Raw genomic sequence first — 21629 nt, forward strand, 5'->3', positions numbered from 1 at the left:
CTACACCATTACAATAGCCCTTATGGCTGAAGGGGGGCACCTACATGTGGGTACAGTGGGTTTTGGGGGCGGTTTGGAGGGCTCCCATTTACCACCACAAGTGTAAAAGGTGGGGGGGGGGGGCGGATGGGCCTGGGTCCACCTGCCTGAAGTCCACTGCACCCACTAACAACTGCTCCAGGGACCTGCATGCTGCTGTGATGGAGCTGGGTATGACATTTGAGGCTAGCATAGAGGCTAGGAAAAAAAGTTTTTAAAGTTCTTTTTTTTTTGGTGGGAGGGGGTTAGTGACCACTGGGGGAGTCAGGGGTGGTCATCCCCGATTCCCTCCAGTGGTCATCTAGTCATTTAGGGCACTTTTTTGGGACTTGTTCATGAAAAAAAAAAAAGGGAAAAAAATGACCCAAATTCGCGCTAAAAACGCCTTTCTTTTTTCGATTATCGGCAGAGGGCACCCCTCTCTCCTCGGCCGATAAACACACCCCAGTCCCGCCTTCACCACGCCTCCGATACGCCCCTGTCAACTTTGCCCGTTTCCGCAACAGATTGCAGTTGAAGACACCCAAATTCGGCTTTCAATTATACCGATTTGGGTGCCTTTGCGAGATGGGCGCCCATCTCCCGATTTGGGTCGAAATATGGGCGCCCATCACTTTCGAAAATAAGGCTGATAGTAAAAGTTTTTTTTAGGTATCTTAAAAGCAGGAAGCCGGCAAAAGAATCGGTTGGACCGCTAGATGACCGAGGAGTAAAAGGGGTGATCAGGGAAGACAAAGCCGTAGTGGAGAGATTAAATGAATTCTTTGCTTTGGTCTTCACCAAGATTTGGGAGAGATACCAGTGCCAGAAATGGTATTTGAAGCTGACGAGTCGGAGAAACTTAATGAATTCTCTGTAAACCTGGAGGATGTAATGGGGCAGTTCTACAAACTGAAGAGTAGCAAATCTCCTGGACCAGATGGTATTCATCCCAGAGTACTGATAGAACTGAAAAATGTACTTGCGTTGTTAGTAATATGTAATTTATCCTTAAAATCGAACATGGTACTGGAAGATTGGAGGGTGGCCAATTTAACGCAAATTTTTAAAAAAAAAGGTTCTAGAGGAGATCTGGGAAATTATAGACTGGTGAATCTGACGTCGGTGTCAGGCAAAATGGTAGAGACTATTATAAAGAACAAAATTACAGAGCATATTCAAAAGCATGGATTAATGAGACAAAGTCAACATGGATTTAGTGAAGGGACATCTTGCCTCACCAATCTACTACATTTCTTTGAAGGCGTGAACAAATATGTGGTTAAAGGTGAGCCAGTTGATATTGTGTATCTGGATTTTCAGAAGGCGTTTGACAAAGTACCTCATGATAGACTCCAGAGGAAATTGGAGAGTCATGGCTAGGAGGTAGTGTTCTATTGTGGATTAAAAACTGGTTAAAAGACAGAAAACAGTGAGTAGGGTTAAATGGTCAGTATTCTTAATAGAGAAGGGTAGTTAGTGGGGTTCCCCAGGGGTCTGTACTGGGACCGCTCCTTTTTAACATATTTATAAATGACCTAGAGATGGGAGTAACTAGTGAGGTAATTAAATTTGCTGATGACACAAAGTTATTCAAAGTCGTTAAAACGCGGGAGGATTGTGAAAAATTACAAGAGGACCTTACGAGACTGGGAGTCTAAATAGCAGATGATGTTTAATGTGAGCAAGTGCAAAGTGATACACGTGGGAAAGAGGAACCCGAATAATAGCTATGTCATGCAAGGTTCCACTTTAGGAGTCACAGGGCAAGAAAGGGATCTAAGTGTCGTCGTTGATGATACGTTGAAACCTTCTGCTCAGTGTGCTGCTGTGGCTAAGAAAGCAAATAGAATGTTAGGTATTATTAGGAAAGGAATGGAAAACAAAAATGAGGATGTTATAATGCCTTTGTATCGCACCATGGTGCGACCGCACCTCGAATATTGTGTTCAATTCTGGTCGCCATATCTCAAAAAAGATACAGTGGAATTAAAAAAAAGGTGCAGAGAAGGGCGACGAACATGATAAAGGGGATGGGATGCCTTCCCTATGAGGAAAGGCTATGCGGCTAGGGCTTGGAGAAAAGGCGGCTGAGGGGAGATATGATAGAGGTCTATAAAATAATGAGTGGAGTGGAACGGGTAAATGTGAAGCGTCTGTTAACGCTTTCCAAAAATACTAGGACTAGGGGGCATGCGATGAAGCTACAATGTAGTAAATTTAAAAACAAATCAGAGAAACTATTTCTTCACTCAATGTGTAATTAAACTCTGGAATTCGTTGCCAGAGAATGTGATAAAGGCGGTTAGCTTAGTAGAGTATTAAAAAGGTTTGGACGGCTTCCTAAAGGAAAAGTCCATAGACCATTATTAAATGGACTTGGGGAAAATCCAAATTATTTCTGGGATAAGCAGTATAGAATGTTTTGTACATTTTTGGGATCTTGCCAGGTATTTGTGACCTGGATTGGCCACTGTTGGAAACAGGATGCTGGGCTTGATGGACCTTTGGTCTTTCCCAGTATGGCAATACTTAAGTACTTATGTTTTTTGATAGATCGTTGTGGTTCAGGGATCTGGCAGTGTTTTGTTAAGATATATAACAAAACAGATATACAAGTTTGGGGTTCCACCGGCTCTATCCTTTCCCTGGTTCTTTCTAATATTTACTTAGCATGTTAGCAATTTTGATTGAATAGAATGGAGTAAAATGTTATATGTTTGTTGATGATATCCAGCTGGTTGAGTATGGGTGTAGAACAAGAGGAACATATAGAACATCTTAATAATTGTTGAGTATTCAGCTGGTAACACAAATTTGAAGTTAAATTCATTGACATCTGAGGTGTTATGGCTATGTTCTAAAAACAAGAAATGGAAGTAAAGTTGTTTGCTTGTAGCTTGTGAGCTATTTTAGATCCATATTTGTTTTTTATTCTTCTATCATCTATGGTGAAGTCAGCTTTTTACAGTCCTAAATCATCTTCATCAATTATGCACTTATTTGCCATATCAATATGTCATTGCTGATCCATTTCTTATCTCAAACATGTGTGATTCCTTGCATGCAGGTTTGCTGAAAATTCTGGAAAATTGTCGATTCAAAATACAGTTGTATGCGTACTGGCAATGGCTGTACAAATGGTCATGTGAGCTTTATCTTGGAGCATTTCATTGGCTTCCAGTTTGTGTGTGCATAAGATTTCAGGGCGTAGTTATCAACATGGGCTATATTAAGATGGGTTGTTTTACCACTACATCATGCTATTTTAGAAACAGGGCCCATTTGAAGCAATGAGACCTAGTTACTAAAACTTGAATTAACAGTATAATATTGTCTTAATAGTTGACTACATCAATACCATCCTCCTTAAGATGTTATGCCTTGGTTTGTTTTTTTTTTACAAGTTTGAGAGTGAGATGATGCATTTCTAGTTGCATGATCTCTTGTCAGACTATGTCCTGTTGAGGTCATTACATTTGTCACAGCAAGGTCTCCTCCAATTACAGACTCTGTATTTAAACTGGAGGGGGCATGGTGGATGGCTTTTTTGTATGTTAGCCCTTACTGTCTTCAAACTAGATGAAGATAAAGGCTCACACACTAATGGCAATATTAGCACTTGGCCATTAATTAAAAAAAATGGAAAACTGGCCATTTTCCAGCTGCAGTAGAAATGGCAGCGTGTGGGAAAGACCCACATAAGGGCACACTAAGGCCACTTTCTATCACAGCTTGGTAAAAGAACCCCTTAATCTTTCAGTGTCTCATGTCCAAACTTAGAGGGTAATTTTATAATAGATCGTCTACATTTACAGGTTGAGAAAGCCCCTATGTGTCTTTATATAAATACTACGGGTAAACCACTTACATGCGTTATACAAAAATATTCCCTATTTTCTCACCCTGAGGTAATTTTATAAAAGTTTTATGCATGGAAAAGTTTATAAAATAGACACCTCAGATTGTATTCCCTCTAGGGACAAGGATATATCAGGTGTACCTCAATGTAATTCACCGTGAGTTACCAATGAAACGATGTGAGATAAATATTGATAAACTGAGCTGTGCTTTGGCCAGTCACAGTAGCTGAGGTGGTTTGAAACATTTTAGAAGAATTAGTCTCTTTTATTATTATGAAGTCAATTTGACAGAAATGTTTAAAATGCCTAACATGGAGCTGTTGAAAACAGAGGGATAAAATTATTCAAAAGTATAGACTGGGGGAAGGCTATAAAAAATTTCAATACATTTGACTATCCATTAAGGAGCTTTAAAAGGGATAGCTGTGTTAGTTTGGTGTAGCAAAAATGACAGAGGCAGGTAGCATTTTGAGCATTATTATGTCCATCACTGTACAGTGAAAAGAGTAGAAACATGACGGCAGATAAGGTCCAAATAGCCCATCCAGTCTGCCCATCCTCAGTAACTACTAACTCCTCCTTTTCCTAAGGAATCCCACATGCGTGTCCCATGCTTTTTAAATTCTGACAGTCTGTCTCCACTATCTCTACTAGGAGGCCACTCCATGCGTCCACCATCCTTTCTGTGAAAGTTTCTTAGATTACTCCTAAGCCCTCTCATTCCAATGTTTTCCTTCACTTGAAAAAGGCTCTCCTCCTGTACATTAATTCCACTGAGGTATTTAAACATCTCTATCATATACCCTCTCTCCCAGTGTATACATGTTAAGGTTCATAAGCCTGTCTTCATACGTTTTATGACGGAGACTACTTACCAATTTTATAGCCACCCTCTGGACCAAATCCATGTATGCAGTACCCTAAATGGGGTCTCGCCAGAGACTTATACAAGGGCATTATCACCTCTTTTTTCCTGCTGGTCATCCCTCTCCTTGTGCACCCAATCATCCTTCTGGCTTTGAACCTTGCCCTTTCTACCTGTTTGGCCAATTTAAGGTCATCAGTCTCCTTCTTCTTCCATACACAGAAGCAATTCACCCCTTATAGTGTACCGTTCCCTTGAATTCTTGTAACCCAAGTGTATGACCCCGCATTTCTTAGCATTAAATTTTAGTTGCCAATTATTGGACCATTCTTCAAGCTTCGCTAGATCCTTCCTCATGCCAACCACACCCTCCAGGGTGTCCACCGTATTACAGAGTTTGGTATCATCCGCAAAAAGACAAACCTTACCAGACAATCCGTCCGTAATATCGTTCGCCAAGATGTTAAAGAGAGCTGGCCCAAGGACTGATCCCTGCGGAACACCACTGATAACATCCCTTTCCTCAGAGCTCCATTTACCATTACCCTGTCTCCTCTCACTTACCCAGTTTTTGACCAAGTCAGTCACTTTAGGTCCCATACTGAAGGAACTCAGTTGCCTGTGTGGAACCGTGTCAAAGGCTTTGCTAAAATCCAAGTACACCACATCTAGGTCTCCTCCCACATCCAACTGTTTAGATACCCAGTCAAAGAAATCAATCAGATTTGTCCGACATGACCTGCCTCTAGTGAAGCCATGCTGCCTCGGGTCCTGCAGTCCATTCGATTCAAGAAACCTCACAATCCTCTGCTTTAGAAGCGATTCCATTAGTTTGCTCACCACCGAGGTCAGACTGACAGGTCTGTATTCCCAACCTCCTCCTTACTTCTGCTCTTGTGCAGAGGGACCTCATCTGCCCTTCTCCAGTCCTCTGGGACCACTCCAGCCTCTAAGAAAGCACTGAAGAGGTCAGACAGAGGAGCCGCCAGAACTTCTCAGAGTTCCTTGAGCACCCTCAGATGTACCCCATTGGGCCCCATCACTTTGTCTACTTTTAGTTTAGTTAGCTCCTCACGAACACAGTCTTCTGTGAATCGGTCCTGGTCTACCATATATTCATTCCCATTTGCTTTCTGCTGTCCTACTACTACTACTTATCATTTCTATAGCGCTACTAGACATACGCAGCGCTGTACACTTGAACATGAAGAGACAGTCCCTGCTCGACAGAGCTTACAATCTAATTAGGACAAACAAGAGATAAGGGAATATTAAAGTGAGGATGATAAAATAAGGGTTCTGAACAAGTGAATAAGGGTTAGGAGTTAAAAGCAGCATAAAAAAGGAAAGTCCTTCCCCTAGCCTTTCATCAAAAGGAGAATGTCACTGAATTCAGGAGCCATGGGTTTTGGAAACTGCTGAGGAAGGTCACTTAGAGGCCTAAGTTTACTATAAAAAAAAAACAAGGCTGGGAAAATGTGGACTGCTCAACATTTTTAAGATTAATATATAAACATGCTTTATATAGGAGGGTACCAAGGAGGAAGTCAATACTGAACAGAAGCCATGTGACGTGTTGATAGTATTTTTCTATAGGTAAGATGAAAAGAAACACTTAATCCCCTGAGGAAGCCTCGACAGAGAGTGAAACGGAGAGCCCCGTTGGGCAATTTATAAAGCTACTGGTATAAAAGGCCCGTTTCGGTAGGCAATGAAATGGGCGCTAGCAAGGTAATCCCCCCCCTGCAGCGTCCTTCCTGTCTCCCCTGCCCCCCCCCTGCAGCCACCCATCTGGTCTCAGGACCCCCTCCCCACCAACCCTCCTCTGCCCCTGCAGCCACGCATGTGCAGCGGCCCTCCTCTCTCCCCTGCAGCCACCCATGTCCATTGACTCTCCTCTCCCCCTGCCCCCTTGCAGCCACCCATGTCCAACGACCCTCCTCTTCTTTCCCCTTGCCCCCCCTGTAGCCACCCATGTCCAGCGACCCACCTTTCTCCCCTGCCCCCCTGCAGCCACTCATGTCCAGTGACCCTCCTCTCCCCCTGCCCCCCCTGCAGCGTCCCTTCTGTCTCCCCTGCCCTCCCCTGCAGCCACCCATCTGGTCTCAGGACCCCCTCCCCACCATTTTCCATCTCACAGATAGGCTGCAGAGAATACCTTCTCCTGCTTTAGACTTAGCCTGGCCTCAGAATGACATCCTATAGTATATCTCCTATCAAACTGAGCTCTCTTTTTCATCAAGCACTGCCATTTCCTCCCCTCACCCTCCCACTGACAGTTTGAACTTCGTGGGTGTGGCTTGGATCTCTTTCAGGGAGAGAAAACTAACAACTTATAGCAGCAGCTTCAGAGAGCATTTTCCATCTCACAGATAGGCTGCAGAGAATACCTTCTCCTGCTTTAGACTTAGCCTGGCCTCAGAATGACATCCTATAGTATATCTCCTATCAAACTGAGCTCTCTTTTTCATCAAGCACTGCCATTTCCTCCCCTCACCCTCCCCACTGACAGTTTGAACTTCGTGGGTGTGGCTTGGATCTCTTTCAGGGAGAGAAAACTAACAACTTATAGCAGCAGCCAGTGTTGCCAGGTGGGCGGTTTTACCGCCCAATTGGGCGGTTTTCCGCGACCCGCTGCGGGAAATTTTTGCCCGCGGCGGGTTGCGGTTTTTTGGGCGGTTTTTTGGCCGGCTTTTCGGCCGCGGTGGGCGGGGTTAGTGACGTGGGAGGCGGGGTTAGTGACGTTGGGAGGCGGGGTTAGTGACGTTGGGAGGCGGGGTTAGTGACGTGGGAGGCGGGGTTAGTGACGGGGGAGGCGGGGCCGATGACGGGGAGGCGGGGCCGATGACGGCGGGGGCGGGGGTGATGACGCGGGGGCGGGGGTGTCAGGGGCGGGGTTTGAGTTTGGGCGGGTTTTGGGCTGGATTTTGGGCTCCTTTAGGCTGGAAAAAATTTTTCCACCTGGCAACCCTGGCAGCAGCTTCAGAGAGCATTTTCCATCTCACAGATAGGCTGCAGAGAATACCTTCTCCTGCTTTAGACTTAATCCTACCCACCCTACCCCTCTACCCACCCACCCCTAGAGTGAAATGTCTTATATAACCTCCCTATCAACCCACTCATTACTTTACCTCACCCATTTCTATTCTTCTATCACCTTCTCCCACTACTCCAACCAGAGTTACACCTAATCACACTGACCACCCTTCAACATCTTCTGTCCTTCTGTGACTGTTCTCTTGTGCTTGACTGCTTAAATATTTTAAATTTAAATGCTTTACTTTTTGTCTATTAGATTGTAAGCTCTTTGAGCAGGGACTGTCTTTCTTCTGTGTTTGTACAGCGCTGCGTACACTTTGTAGCGCTCTAGAAATGTTAAATAGTAGTAGTAGTAGTAGTCTCAGGACCCCCTCCCCACCTCCCTCTTCCCTGCCCCTCCACGCCATCCATGTCCAGCGACCCTCCTCTCCCCCTGTAGCCACCCATGTCCAGTGACCCTCCCTTCTCCCTGCCCCCCCCTCCAGCCACCCATGTCTAGCGACCCTCCCCTCCCCCCTCAGCGCATCACCCAAACCCCTACCCCCCCCCCAGCGCATCACCCAAGCCCCTATCCCCCCCCTCGGGCACATCAACCCCCTCGCCACCCGCAGCCGCCAATACTAATGCTGTCCAGCCGCTGCTGCGTCTCCTGTTGAGCAGCAGTGGCCGGTACAAAAAGAAAAAAGCCAAAAAAAAGATTTTAAACCTGAAACACAGCTCCGTAGACAGCCATCTGGCATTGGCTGTCATCTCTGCAGCCGCTCCTCCTCTCCCCTCTGACGTCGCTGTGCTCCTCCGGGGTCTTCCTGCAGAGGCAGTGACGTGGAGAGGAGGAGCGGCTGCAGTGACAACAGCCAATGCCAGATGGCTGTCTACGGAGTCGCGTTTCAGGTTAAAAAATCTTTTTTTGGCCTTTTTCTTTTTGTACCGGCTGCTGCTGCTCCACAGGAGAAGCAGCAGCGGCCGGACAGCATTAGCATTGGCGGCTGCGGGTGGCGAGGGAGTTGATGTGCCCGAGGGGGGGGGGGTAGGGGCTTTGGTGATGCGCCGGGGGGAGGGTCTTGGGTGATGCGTCGAGAGGGGGGTAGGGGCTTGGGTGCTGCGCCGGGGCGGAGGGGCTTGGGTGTTGCGCCGAGAGGGGGGGAGCACTGAGAGCTGATTGGTAGGCAGGGGGGGGAGTAGGGAAACACACTCCGCGTGTTTCCTTACTCCTCCCCCTGCCTGGCTCGCGGTTTTGCAGGGCAGGGGCTTGGGTGTTGCGCCGAGGGGGGGCACTGACAGCTGTTTCCCAGGCAGGGGGAAGAGCAGTGCATTCTAAACTGCCTAGCAGACCACCTCCGAGGGAGCCACAGTACCAGGCACATTAGAACGTTGGAGGTGAGAATTATTATATAGGAAGTGTCTTCATCCATTCTATAACAGGATACAATAGAATGTTTGGCGATTTAAAATAAGTTAAAACCAATGGAAGTTTTTTTGACCGATGATATGAACGGAATCTTTGAAGTGCCAGCACAAAGAAATTATACTTGCTGCTGTGCTAAGACTTCTGAGGTCTTTTTTTTTCCTCCATTAGAATATATTGCATGCAGTTTGAATAATGGGCTAATGATGATATAAAAAAAAGGATAAAAAACACAATAAGATCTTTTTGATTCAGCTTTGAAACTTGGTTTGCATAGCATCTGCAAACGTTTAATGGACACGCCACATATGTAGGAGGTGTTTTTGTTATCTGATTAAATCAAAGTGGAACTTTTTGGTCTAAATGCGAATGATATATATAGCATAAAACCCAGCACATTACTCAGCTAACCCTACAGTGGTGATGGCAACATTATATTATATTGAGACGTTCTGCTGCAGTAAAAACAGGAAAGTGTTATTTATTTAAACATTTTTTACCTCACCTATCGCAAATTTAAGCAACTTACACAAAATCCATAGATAATTACATAACAAAAATATTAAAACAACTAATCTAGATAAATGTAATACATGACCAGTCTGAACCACCACATTCCAATATGCAGCTGACTACAGAATCAGAATGAAGGGCAGATGGATGGTGCAAAATGTAGGTAGATCCTAGGTCTTTACTCCTAGTCTTTGAAGGCTGTGAACAGGTCAGATTTTCAGGATACCACTAATGGGTATGCATGAGCATAGGAGCCAACTTTTCAAAATTATTGGGGGTGCTAAGCCCAGTGGAAATAACCCTTCCTTGGACACATACAAGGAATTTTCTCAATATTGAGGGTGCTCATGCACCCACAGAGTCGGCTCCTATGTGCATGAGAGAGATATGCACATGGTAAAGATAGTAGGCATGCAAATCTCTCTCATGCATACTCACAGCTGTGGTCCTGAAGCAGCGTATGTGAAACAGGACCTGTTGACCACAGTTTGATCACGGTCTGGAAAGAAGAAGGCTGCCATCCTGCCTAAGTTAAGTAATCCTTGAGATTGTTTGGCAGAGCAATTTTGGTTATTAAAAAAAAATAAAATCTAACTGAAAAATAATTATAATCAGGAGTTTTACGCCAATGATGATGAAATCCTAGCCCTTGTCCCGCTATAAATACGGGAGAGGTTTGTCTTGAGGCGTTTTCCTCCTTTGAGAAGGACTTTTTTCTTGCTTACATATACAACTGGGTTTCTGTGTTTATATGTAAGTAGATAACCAAGGGCATTTTCCTCTTCCAGTTAGCAGGGATATTCTGTGTCTGCTATGATTTTGTAGATCTGTCTAATGGTGTATTAAAGTGATCTAATCAATGCACTTGGAGCTGTAAACTCCTAAGCCCTCATACATGATGAGGAGCACCTTACAGTGAGAGGCTCATGCTGGGTTCTGTTTGATCTATCTTAAACAGCATGGTGTCTGAAAGGTAATCGCTTGCTTTTTTTTCTTTTTTGGGCTCAGAGTGCCCAGGTGGTGTAGTAATGAGGGCCGAAATACAGATTTTTGCAAACATCTGTTTGACACCACAAATTGTAAAAAAAAAAAAATGCAGTTTAAGGCTGGGGAAAATAAAAGGAACTCCCCAACTGTGTATGCTGTCTGGTTCTGGCCCACTTCCTTGTTTACAGCTCCAAGTGTTTCATTAACTTGAAGTGATCAGACATTGCCAACTCCAGGTCTCTCCTGGGTGGTGCATATCAGTTTTTCACCACCATTTGTAAGTACAGTCTCCAAAATTGGGAAGAGTACTCCAGAGGAGGTCCCACTAATGAACTGTAGTGAGGAATTATAAAAATAAGTATACAACATTGCCAGTTTTTTTTTTTGTCCACTCTGTAACAGAGCTATGTTTGTTTGCTAAGCTACAGAGAAATAGGATTTATGGTACTACAACAAAATGTTATTTGTAATAAAAATTAAATAGACATTTTATGTTAAAAAAAAGTTACAATGTTCTTAACAAATTACTTACATTCAACATTATCTGGAAATTTCTTGTGAATCTCTTTGTAAGTGTCCAGAGCCTTTTGGTAGTTACCTTAAAGAAAAACAAAACACACACAGAGTACATGAACTTTAGGGCCCTGCTTACTAAGAAGTGCTAAGGGCAAGCTAGTGTTTTTAGAAAAAATTTTTTTATTGATGACAGCACAATACAGATACAGTCTAAGATCTGAAACACACAATGGCCAAGAAAAGGCAAATACACAGCAAGAAGAAAAAAGGAAGTACTATATCTGTTAGCAACTTTTTATGAGAATCCTATCACTCTACCCATTGCTCCCCCTCCCCCCACAACTAAAGTGAAAAAAAAATCCCAACCCAATAAAAACACAAACACAATGCAGGCAGAATTAGGGAAGACCATAAGGGCTATACGAACCATATCATCTGCTCCTTCCTAAGTACAATCCACTAAGGAGCAAAGTGGAAGGGTGTACTCTTATCCCTCCCAGCAAGGCCCAAGGGATCTCACAGACATTTGAGAGACAGGGAAAAAAATACAATTCTGAGGAGTGTACAGTGTGGGAAATCCCCTCCTAAGAGGGGGGAAAAAAATCTCGATGGGGAGACTCCCCATCTATCCTCCTCCCTCCTTCCCTAAAAAGTATTTAAAATCAAGTTCCTAGTTCTGTGTGGGAGAGATTGAATATATATATCACAGACTGCAAGAAAGAATTTTCCATCCTCATTCTTCTTGATCTTTCCGCTGCTTTTGACACTGTCGATCACAGCATACTTCTCGATACCCTGTCCTCACTTGGATTCCAGGGCTCTGTCCTTTCCTGGTTCTCTTCCTACCTCTCCCTCCGCACCTTTAGTGTTCACTCTGGTGGATCCTCTTCTACTTCTATCCCTCTGCCTGTCGGTGTACCTCAGGGTTCTGTTCTTGGTCCCCTCCTCTTTTCTATCTACACTTCTTCCCTTGGTTCATTAATCTCATCCCATGGCTTTTCCTAGCATCTCTATGCTGATGACTCCCAAATCTACCTTTCTACTCCTGATATCTCACCTTGCATCCAAACCAAAGTTTCAGCGTGCTTGTCTGACATTGCTGTCTGGATGTCTCAACGCCACCTGAAATTAAATATGACCAAAACCGAGCTTCTCATTTTCCTCCCCAAACCCACCTCCCCACTCCCCCTGTTTTCTATTTCTGTTGAAGGCTCTCTCATTCTCCCTGTCTCCTCAGCTCGAAACCTTGGGGTCATCTTTGACTCTTCTCTCTCCTTCTCTGCTCATATCCAGCAGATTGCCAAGACCTGTCGTTTCTTTCTTTACAACATCCGTAAAATCCACCCCTTTCTTTCCGAGCACTCTACCAAAACCCTCATCCACACCCTTGTCACCTCTCGTTTAGACTACTGCAATCTGCTTCTTGCTGGCCTCCCACTTAGTCACCTCTCCCCTCTCCAGTCGGTTCAAAACTCTGCTGCCCGTCTCATCTTCCGCCAGGGTCGCTTTACTCATACTACCCCTCTCCTCAAGACCCTTCACTGGCTCCCTATCCGTTTTCGCATCCTGTTCAAACTTCTTCTACTAACCTATAAATGTACTCACTCTGCTGCTCCCCAGTATCTCTCCACACTCGTCCATCCCTACACCCCTGCCCGTGCACTCCGCTCCATGGATAAATCCTTCTTATCTGTTCCCTTCTCCACTACTGCCAACTCCAGACTTCGCACCTTTTGTCTCGCTGCACCCTACGCCTGGAATAAACTTCCTGAGCTCCTACGTCTTGCCCCATCCTTGGCCACCTTTAAATCTAGACTGAAAGCCCACCTCTTTAACATTGCTTTTGACTCGTAACCACTTGTAACCACTCGCCTCCACCTACCCTCCTCTCTTCCTTCCCGTTCACATTAATTGATTTGATTTGCTTACTTTATTTATTTTTTGTCTATTAGATTGTAAGCTCTTTGAGCAGGGACTGTCTTTCTGCTATGTTTGTGCAGCGCTGCGTATGCTTTGTAGCGCTATAGAAATGCTAAATAGTAGTAGTAGTAATTTTCGTCGTTTAGGAGAACACTTGGCTTGCCTTTGTTCCAGCATCAAAGCATGCATGCGATTTCTACATGAACAAAAAGATGGGACCGTATCACCGATTCATACCCCCAAGATAATTTGCTTGCCCAATGCTCTTGCTTTATGAAGGAAAAGGGCTTGGAAACAAATAGGAGCTCGAAAGGCTTCATATTTATCTAAGAGTAATCCTGCTGGTGAGAATGGCAAAGCTAAGTCCACAAGTCGCTCGAGATAACACAAAATGGCCCTTCAAAACAGCTTTATCTTTGGGCACCCCCCCCCCAAAAGCATGAAAGAAGTAGTTACGGCCCTGACATGTTCGACAAACTGGGGTCTCTACACCACCTATCTTAAATACCTGTTCCTGTGTAAAATAAGCCCTATGTAAGGTATGAAATGGACATTCCCACAATTCAGTACTCACTGAGATCTCAGGGATACGTTTAACTTATGAAGGTCAAAGAAAGTGGCTGGCAATTCTATGTCCTGACTCCATTTGAAAATTAAGTCTTCATGAGCCTGGGCTGGGGAGATTGACTGCAGTTCTCTATGAAGGGAAGAGGTCGTTAAGCCTCCATCTCTAAACTTATCAAAAAACTTCTGTAAACAAAGACCCAAAGAAAGGACTAATGCATCCGAGTCAAGCGAGTGGATATAATGCTATAATTGTCGATAGGCCAAAAAGTCCCGGGGTTCAACAACTCCCCTGACCATTAAAGATTGTCAAGAAAGCATCTTACCTCCCCTCTCCCAAAACATGTTGCAGAAGAAAAACACACTGAGAAACCCAATGATGAAAACTAACAAAATCTCTTCCTGGGGAAATTTGTAGGTTAACCTGAATAGGTAGCTGATCTGAAATCTCTGGGCACCCCCCCCCCCCAAAAAAGCGATACCAGATAGTGCCAAACCTAACTCAGGGGGAGGAGTATCACACTGACGGTAACAGGGTGGGAGAAGACCTGCTGGACAGTACAAAAGCGAGTTAATATAGGATAGAGAATAAAACGCTGTCTCAGACTCTGGGGGTATAGTTCTGCTCTTCAAGGTGCTGAAGTAAACAAGCTTGATTGTATATTTGTAAACTGGGGAGGCCTATACTCCCATATTTTCAAGATCCAAGCAAACGTTTAAAGGACATTTTTGGCTTTCTGCCTGCTCAACAAAAAAAGAGAGAAGCCTCCACAATGAATTTAAATCGCTCTTCAACAATCTAAGAGGTAATAACTGCAGAACATAAAGCCATTTAGGAAAAAGGACCATATTGAAAAGATGAATTCGACCAAGGACTGACAAAGGGAGATGTGAGCACTTAGCCAAACAAGTTCTAGCATGATCCAATAAACCCGTCAAATTAACCTCATAAAGCAGGAAAGTCTTATAAGGCAACTGGATACCCAGATAACGAAAAGAAATGGACTCCCAGTGCAAAAGAAAAGGGCCCTCCCATGCCTCTCGTACAGAATTCACAGCTGGCAATGTTAAAGAGTTTCTGAAATTCAATTTAAAACCCGAAAAATCGCCATATTCCACAAAGCTCTCCATCAGTGTCCATAAAGACACCTGGGGCTCCACCATGTGTGCCAACAGATCATCTGCAATCGCAGAAAGCTTAAATTCCTGTGAGCCTATCTGGATACCTTTGATGTCCGGATTAATTATAATCTCTCTAATCAAAGGATCTAAGGATATGACAAACAATAAGGGGGACAAAGGAGAACCTTGACACGTACCTGTATAAATCTCAAAAGGCGGGGAAGAGACATCATTGACCCGGATCAGTGCTTGAGGGGATGCACAGAGCACCCGAACGGCGTCCAGGAGAAGCCCCCAATGCCATACCTACACAATGTGTCAAATAAAAAAAACCCAGGCTACACGATCAAAGGCTTACTCTGCATCAAAACTGACTAACAGAGGTGTACGTGTTCTTTCCAGTTGCTCCAGCGAGATAAGAATTTTACACAAATTTTGAGTTACAGTATGGCCTCGAACAAACACCACTTGAAGCTTAGCTATCAGAGACGGAATCACTTGTGCCAGACGACTGGCTAAAACTTTTGCAAAAAATTTAGTTTCCAACATTTAAAAGAGAAATAGGTCTATAAGAAAAGGGCTATACTGGGTCTTTACCTGGTTTCAAGAGTAAGATGATCTGCGCTGATTGTAGCGAGCGCGGTAGGCCATCTTTCACAAACTGTGTAAATAAAGATTGTAGAGTAGGAACGATCGAGGGACAGAAGATTTTGTAAAATTCCGCCCGGAATCTGTCCTGGCGCCTTGTATAAAGTACTTTACTGAATGGCCAAAGCTACCTCCGCCTCAGTAATAGGGGCATTATGTCTATCTTTAGAGCCCTCGGCAAGCTGAGGCACACCCAAACTATTCAAATCCTCCACTAGTGGCTGAGTGTAAAGATGTTGATAGTATTGTTGGAAGACTGCTGCAGTTTCTTGATCGGTTCTGACCAATACTCCATCTCCCCTATCTACCTGGGAAATAATTTGAGACCCTCCAGAAGTTTCCTGGATTTACTACTATGACGATGCAACTGAAATTTACAATACCGCAAAGATTTCACTGCTCTCTCATGAAGAATTGAATTGAGAGAGGCCTGAAGTGATAACAGTGAATTTCTTTGTTGTGGGGTAGGGTGAACACCATACTGAACCCTTGTTTTATCCAGCTGTTTCTCTAATCTTAAAATCTCCCAATCCCTTGCCTTTTGCAGTACCGGTGTATGCATGTGACCAGCATTAAGCTGATAATCTGCCCATTTGTTCAGTATGTATTCTTGGAATTCTGAGTCCCAGAAAAGATGGGAGATAATTTCCAATTATATGATTTACCTCCAGAGACCACACCAAGGCATGGTCATAGTGTATGATCCTATCACTGCATCAAGTACCGAAGAAAAAAAGCCCTGTGGAAATAAGCCAATAATCAATTCTAGATTGTGACCCATGACCTCTGGACAAATGCGTATAGTCTCAGTCCAGAGGGTGTAGGGTCCTCCAAACATCCAGTTCTAGATTGGAATATAGCAAAGGTATACCCTTAGTGGGAGTCCCAGTGTCCCACGAGGAGCCTTTAGATCTGTCCAAAGCCGGATCTTGCACCATATTGAACCCCCCTCCCCCCCAGGATGACAGGCATATCAGGTAACCCAAACTTTTTTTTTAACTATGGTCTTCACCAGGTTATGATCATAAGCATTAGGGCCATATACATTACAGAGTAGTAACAAGTCGTTTATTAATACAGACTTTAACAAAAAGAAATCTACCATTACAGTCCTTCCAAGTCTGGTGTATCACAGCATCCAAACCTTTTCAAAAAAGGATCAAGAGCCCAGCTTTACTGCTCAAAGCCGGCATCTCTACCAGTTGTCCAACCCACCACCACTGGAACTTCAAGTGTTTTACTGTCAAGAAGTATGTCTCCTGCAGAACCACCAAGCCTGCTTTCTGAGGATTCAGTGTCTGTAAAAAAAACTTTTTTCCCTTAATGGGAGAGGACAACCCATTAACATTCCAGGAAACCAATTTAACCAACATCACATTGAACAGTAAATTTGAGAAATTTAGAAATCCAATGTGATCTTTGAGGTCACAGAAAACTGTCCCAGCCAGCAGCCCTCAAACCCAACAAAATATAAAAAGGAATTTGATTCCTGTATCCCCAACCGCACACTTCTCATAGACAGAAAACAAAATCCAATAAAAAATAAATAAAATAAAAAACACCAAAGTAACACACAGAACCAAAAAATAAATTTCCCTGCAAGAACCCACCCCTTATTAAAGGATACCCGATTCCCCTTACTCCAAACTACCTGTTTCCCATCAACCACCCTCATCGCACACTATCCGTCAAAGGATAGTGTGCGAATCCTCCCTCCCGATATCCCAACTCACCCTGCCTCCAAAACTCTATGATAATGAAAAAGTCTGTAAAAATAACATATCTGACAGCTAAACAGCCAAACTCTGAAAAAGGTTGCCCCACAGTAAAGATGTAATGAGCAGTCTATAAAAATTTAAGCACACTAGTAACCATTCTCACTTTGATGAAAACCATATGGGAGCAGAAACAATGCAATGACAGCACCCATAATAGTTATTAAAAAAAAAAAATCATGATGTACTAGTATGGTATAGGAATAGAAAATCGCAGATCATCATTGCATTCATGAATATGAGACGTTCTTTACCCTCATTCCCCTCCTCAACCAGAAACATAAATCATAAGTCACACAGCCCTTTGCCGAAGGAAAAAAGGTGTTATGTGTGGGAGAGGTTGAACTCATAATTTGCTGGATTTTCTCTGTTCCCATCCTCTTGGGGACCCAGGTACTGCGCTATTTAATCCTTTGAACAATGGACAGAGACTACAGTTCTCTTCAGTACAAGACATTCCTCTGATTAGGTCATTTCCCACAGTTTTTCAGGATATCCACAAATAATATACATGAGATAACTTTGCATAAATTTACATATGAGCCTCCAAATGTATTTCACTCGTTCATTGTGGATATCCTGAAACCAACAGGTTTATACAGTTCTGGTTGTAACTGTTAAGCAGTAGCTGGGTCTGGTTTTCCTTCAGAGTTAATCAGACAATACAGGCTCTTCACTAATCTAGGTCTACTATCAAAACAGAAGTTTTTACTGTATAAGAAATATCAGTTGGTACACGAATGGATGCAATTATTACAATTGCTATTAAAAACAAAATGAATGCATACAAGAAAAGGTCACTTACCACTTCTTCTATAGCAACTTGCCACCATCAGCTGCCATTTCACTTGTGTAGGTCTGAAAAGCATGACAATCACAGAGACCAGAAGTCATTTTCATAGATTTCTATAAAGATTTTAATGTATAGATTTTTATAAATTAAAACTAGCCCTCTGGACTTTTTACCTTATTAGTATAATAGAGATGTTTTTTTTCACGGTTTTGGTATTTTTTAAATTAGGGACAGGAGAAATTTTTTTCCATCTATATGCTTTCCAAAGATTTTTAAAAGTATGTAATTATACTTAAAGGTTTATTTTTAATTTTTCATTTCTTCTGGTGATTTTGGTGCGTATTAAAAATGATGCATAGAAGATAAGGGACAAAGAACTATCGATGCATAAATCTAAAGTGGTCACTTTGAAATGTATACTTAGGAACTGGATCTAGGCAAACCCGCCCTCATATTGAGAATGGAGGAATAGGCTCCATAATCTCTTGTTTGCTGGAACTTCAAGGAGTGAAGAGCCCTCATAAACACCACAGAAAGTTCTTGAATGTTTGGGATTGTTATATACAATCACTTTCACCTAGGGGTCAAAGCCAAATCATAAATGTATTGGGGGAATCGTCTAAGCACTTACAGGATGAACACTGGGTTTGGATAGGAAAGGTGGTTTCATTTGGTATATGGGAAAGGAGGAATGGGTTGGGGATATTTTTTGTAGGGTGTAGATTTCTCTCTTCACTTTCATCTCTTTTGGGAGGGGGAATGGAGTCTTATAATTCAGAGGGGGCTACAAGAGTACAAGCCCTTATCCGATACTGAAGAGAGGTTACTATATGGTAGGGAATGTAGGGAATTTAGTTTGTAATATTTAATTTGTATTTCTTGGGTATGTGCACTGGTTGTTTAATAAGATTGCTTTATATGAAGGTGCCTCACCTCCAAAAAAGACTCAGTCATGGGATGTTCTGATGGAACTAGCAACACTAATGGACACAGTCAGCTGGGAAATAGACTAAAAACACCAACTCACTTTACATGGACTACCAGGTCACTGCTGACTCAATGAATCTGAACAGGTGAGAGAGATGAAAGTTCAACAGACTGGCCACTGACACTTAGCCTATCTAAAAGGAAATCATATTTTTCTCCCACTAAATAACAGGCTACAAAAATACAGAATATTTATAGCATGAATATCTGATAAGCATCTCTCTTAAATATCCATCAAATTCAATACAGCAAAATGACAACAGTGTGAAAATAAGTACATAAGTATGTAAGTATTGCCATACTGGGAAATACCAAAGGTCCATCAAGCCCAGCATCCTGTTTCCAACAGTGGCCAATCCAGGTCACAAATACCTGGCAAGATCCCAAAAAAGTACAAAATATTTTTTACTGCTTATCCCAGAAATAGTGGACTTTTCCCGTCCATTTAAAACTAGTCTATGGACTTTTCCTTTAAGAAGCCGTCCAAACCTTTTATAAACTCTACTAAGCTAACCGCCTTTATCACATTCTCTGGCAACGAATTCCAGAGTTTAATTACACGTTGAGTGAAGAAACATTTTCTCTGATTCGTTTTAAATTTACTACTTTGTAGCTTCATCGCATGCCCCCTAGTCCTAGTATTTTTAGAAAGTGTAAACAGACGCTTCACGTCTACCTATTCAACATTCATTATTTTATAGACCTCTATCATATCTCCCCTCAGCCATCTTTTCTCCAAGATGAAGAGCCCTAGCCACTTTAGCCTTTCCTCATAGGGAAGTCATCCCATCCCTTTATCATTTTCGTCGCCCTTCTCTGCACCTTCTCTAATTCCACTTTATCTTTTTTGAGATGCGGCGACCAGAACTGAACACAATATTCGAAGTGTGGTCGCACCATGGAGCGATACAAAGGCATTATAATGTCCTCATTTTTATTTTCCATTCCTTTCCTAATAATACCTAACATTCTATTTGCTTTCTTAGCCGCCGCATAACACACTGAGCAGAAGGTTTCAACGTATCATCAGTGACGATACCTAAATCCCTTTCTTGGTCAGTATTTGCTCACCAGACTTCAATAAGTGTCATATTTTTACTCTCATTTAACTTCTCTGTCTGTGCCTCACATTAATCAGATTTTTTTCTCAGTTAAAGTTGTTCAAAATTATAGATTGGGAAAAGGCTACAAGAAAATGTCAACATTTTTGAATATTCCTTGAGGGATTGTCACGTTTGATCAAGCCATCCTCCAAGCTTAATAGGCCTGACATTGCTTTAGCGAACATTACAGAAATATTCAAAAAGTAACTAAGAAACCAAATTCTTTAATGCTTAAATCTTCACACTCCTTGATTCAGTATTTGGCAGAAGCCCCTTCTGCAGCAATAAGAGCTATGAATCAATTAGGATAAGTATCTACCAACTTTGCACAGTGATATGATGCTGTTTTTCTCATTCATTTGGCAAAATAGCTCAAGCTCTTTCAAATTGGCTGGGGATCACTTACAGACTGCAGTCTTCAAGCCATGCCACAGATCTTTTATTTGATTCTGGTCTGGGCTTTCAGTGGGCCACTTGAAGACATTCAGGCCTTTTTCACAAAGCCATGCTACAGATTCTCGGTGTGGCAAATGAGAAGTCCATTGAATTCCTATGGGCTTCCTCTCATTTGCCACGTGGGAATTGCTAGAGCAGCTCACTTTCCTCTTGCTAAGTCACTAACATTGTTACTTTTCCCCAGTCACAGACCTCTAGTTCTTTTATGCGTTGTTGCACAGATCAGGGAAAGAAACTCCAACTTTAAACAAAGCATTGTTCAAAGGTCAATCAGAGTGGTGTATAATAGGTTAAAACAAGAACTGATACAAACGCAAAAAGAAATAACTAAAAAAAAAACAAAAAAACCCCTGAATAAAGCAGCTCCTGGTCAATTCTTTCAACCCCGTTAAGGGAGAATTATTTGCCCATAATTTCCAGGTGCAATAACTCTAAGGACCCTGTTTACTAGGGTGCACTAGCGTTTTTAACATGTGCTAAAAATCAGCGCACAGTAACCATGTAGATGCCCATAGGAATATTATGGGCATCTACACGGTTAGAGTGCGCTAATGCATAGCACGCGCTAAAAACGCTAACATACCTTAGTACAGCTTAGTAAACAGGGCCCTAAATTAGAAAGGCAGAATGTTTTATACCTCTTAATGTTATTAAAGTGACAAATGTGTGATAATACATCAGAACAAAAAACCAGGCCAGCACGCATATAGAACCACAATACAATTTTTAAATCAGATTCCAGCAGGCCTAATCAAGCCTTATATCGAAGAGCATGAGAATTGTTAAACAGCAACAAAACTAAAATGGAAGCCCCCTTCCACCCCCTCTCTTGGGTCAGATTTTTAAACTGACCAGGAGGGGCATAATGGAAAGATCGCCCAAGTACGAATTAGGACGTTCTTACGAAAACGTCCAAAAATAGACCTGTATAATGGAAAAATAGTGTGGGCGTTTTTCGATAATCGATTATCCCTGTAAGAAAACAATCAAATGACAAGCGCATAAGCGTGACTAAATTGGGCGCCCTAAGATGGTCGATTATTGCAGGTGCAAAC

General features: G+C 42.8%; 1 protein-coding gene across 5 annotated transcripts in view; it reads right to left on the reverse strand.

Moving 5' to 3' along the window:
• IFT88 (intraflagellar transport 88) overlaps positions 1-21629 on the reverse strand; it is a 269351-nt gene that overhangs the window by 70942 nt on the left and 176780 nt on the right. For all 5 annotated transcript variants that reach the window (XM_030200295.1, XM_030200293.1, XM_030200296.1 and 2 more), the window contains 2 exons: positions 18041-18093; positions 11223-11288 (listed from right to left, as the gene is read on the reverse strand). In XM_030200295.1, coding sequence (XP_030056155.1) covers positions 11223-11288; positions 18041-18093 — 119 coding nt within the window. The remainder of the gene's footprint in view (positions 1-11222; positions 11289-18040; positions 18094-21629) is intronic.

This window comes from Microcaecilia unicolor, chromosome 4 (genome assembly GCF_901765095.1).
Source record: "Microcaecilia unicolor chromosome 4, aMicUni1.1, whole genome shotgun sequence".
In the NCBI taxonomy this organism is placed as follows: Eukaryota; Metazoa; Chordata; class Amphibia; order Gymnophiona; family Siphonopidae; genus Microcaecilia; species Microcaecilia unicolor.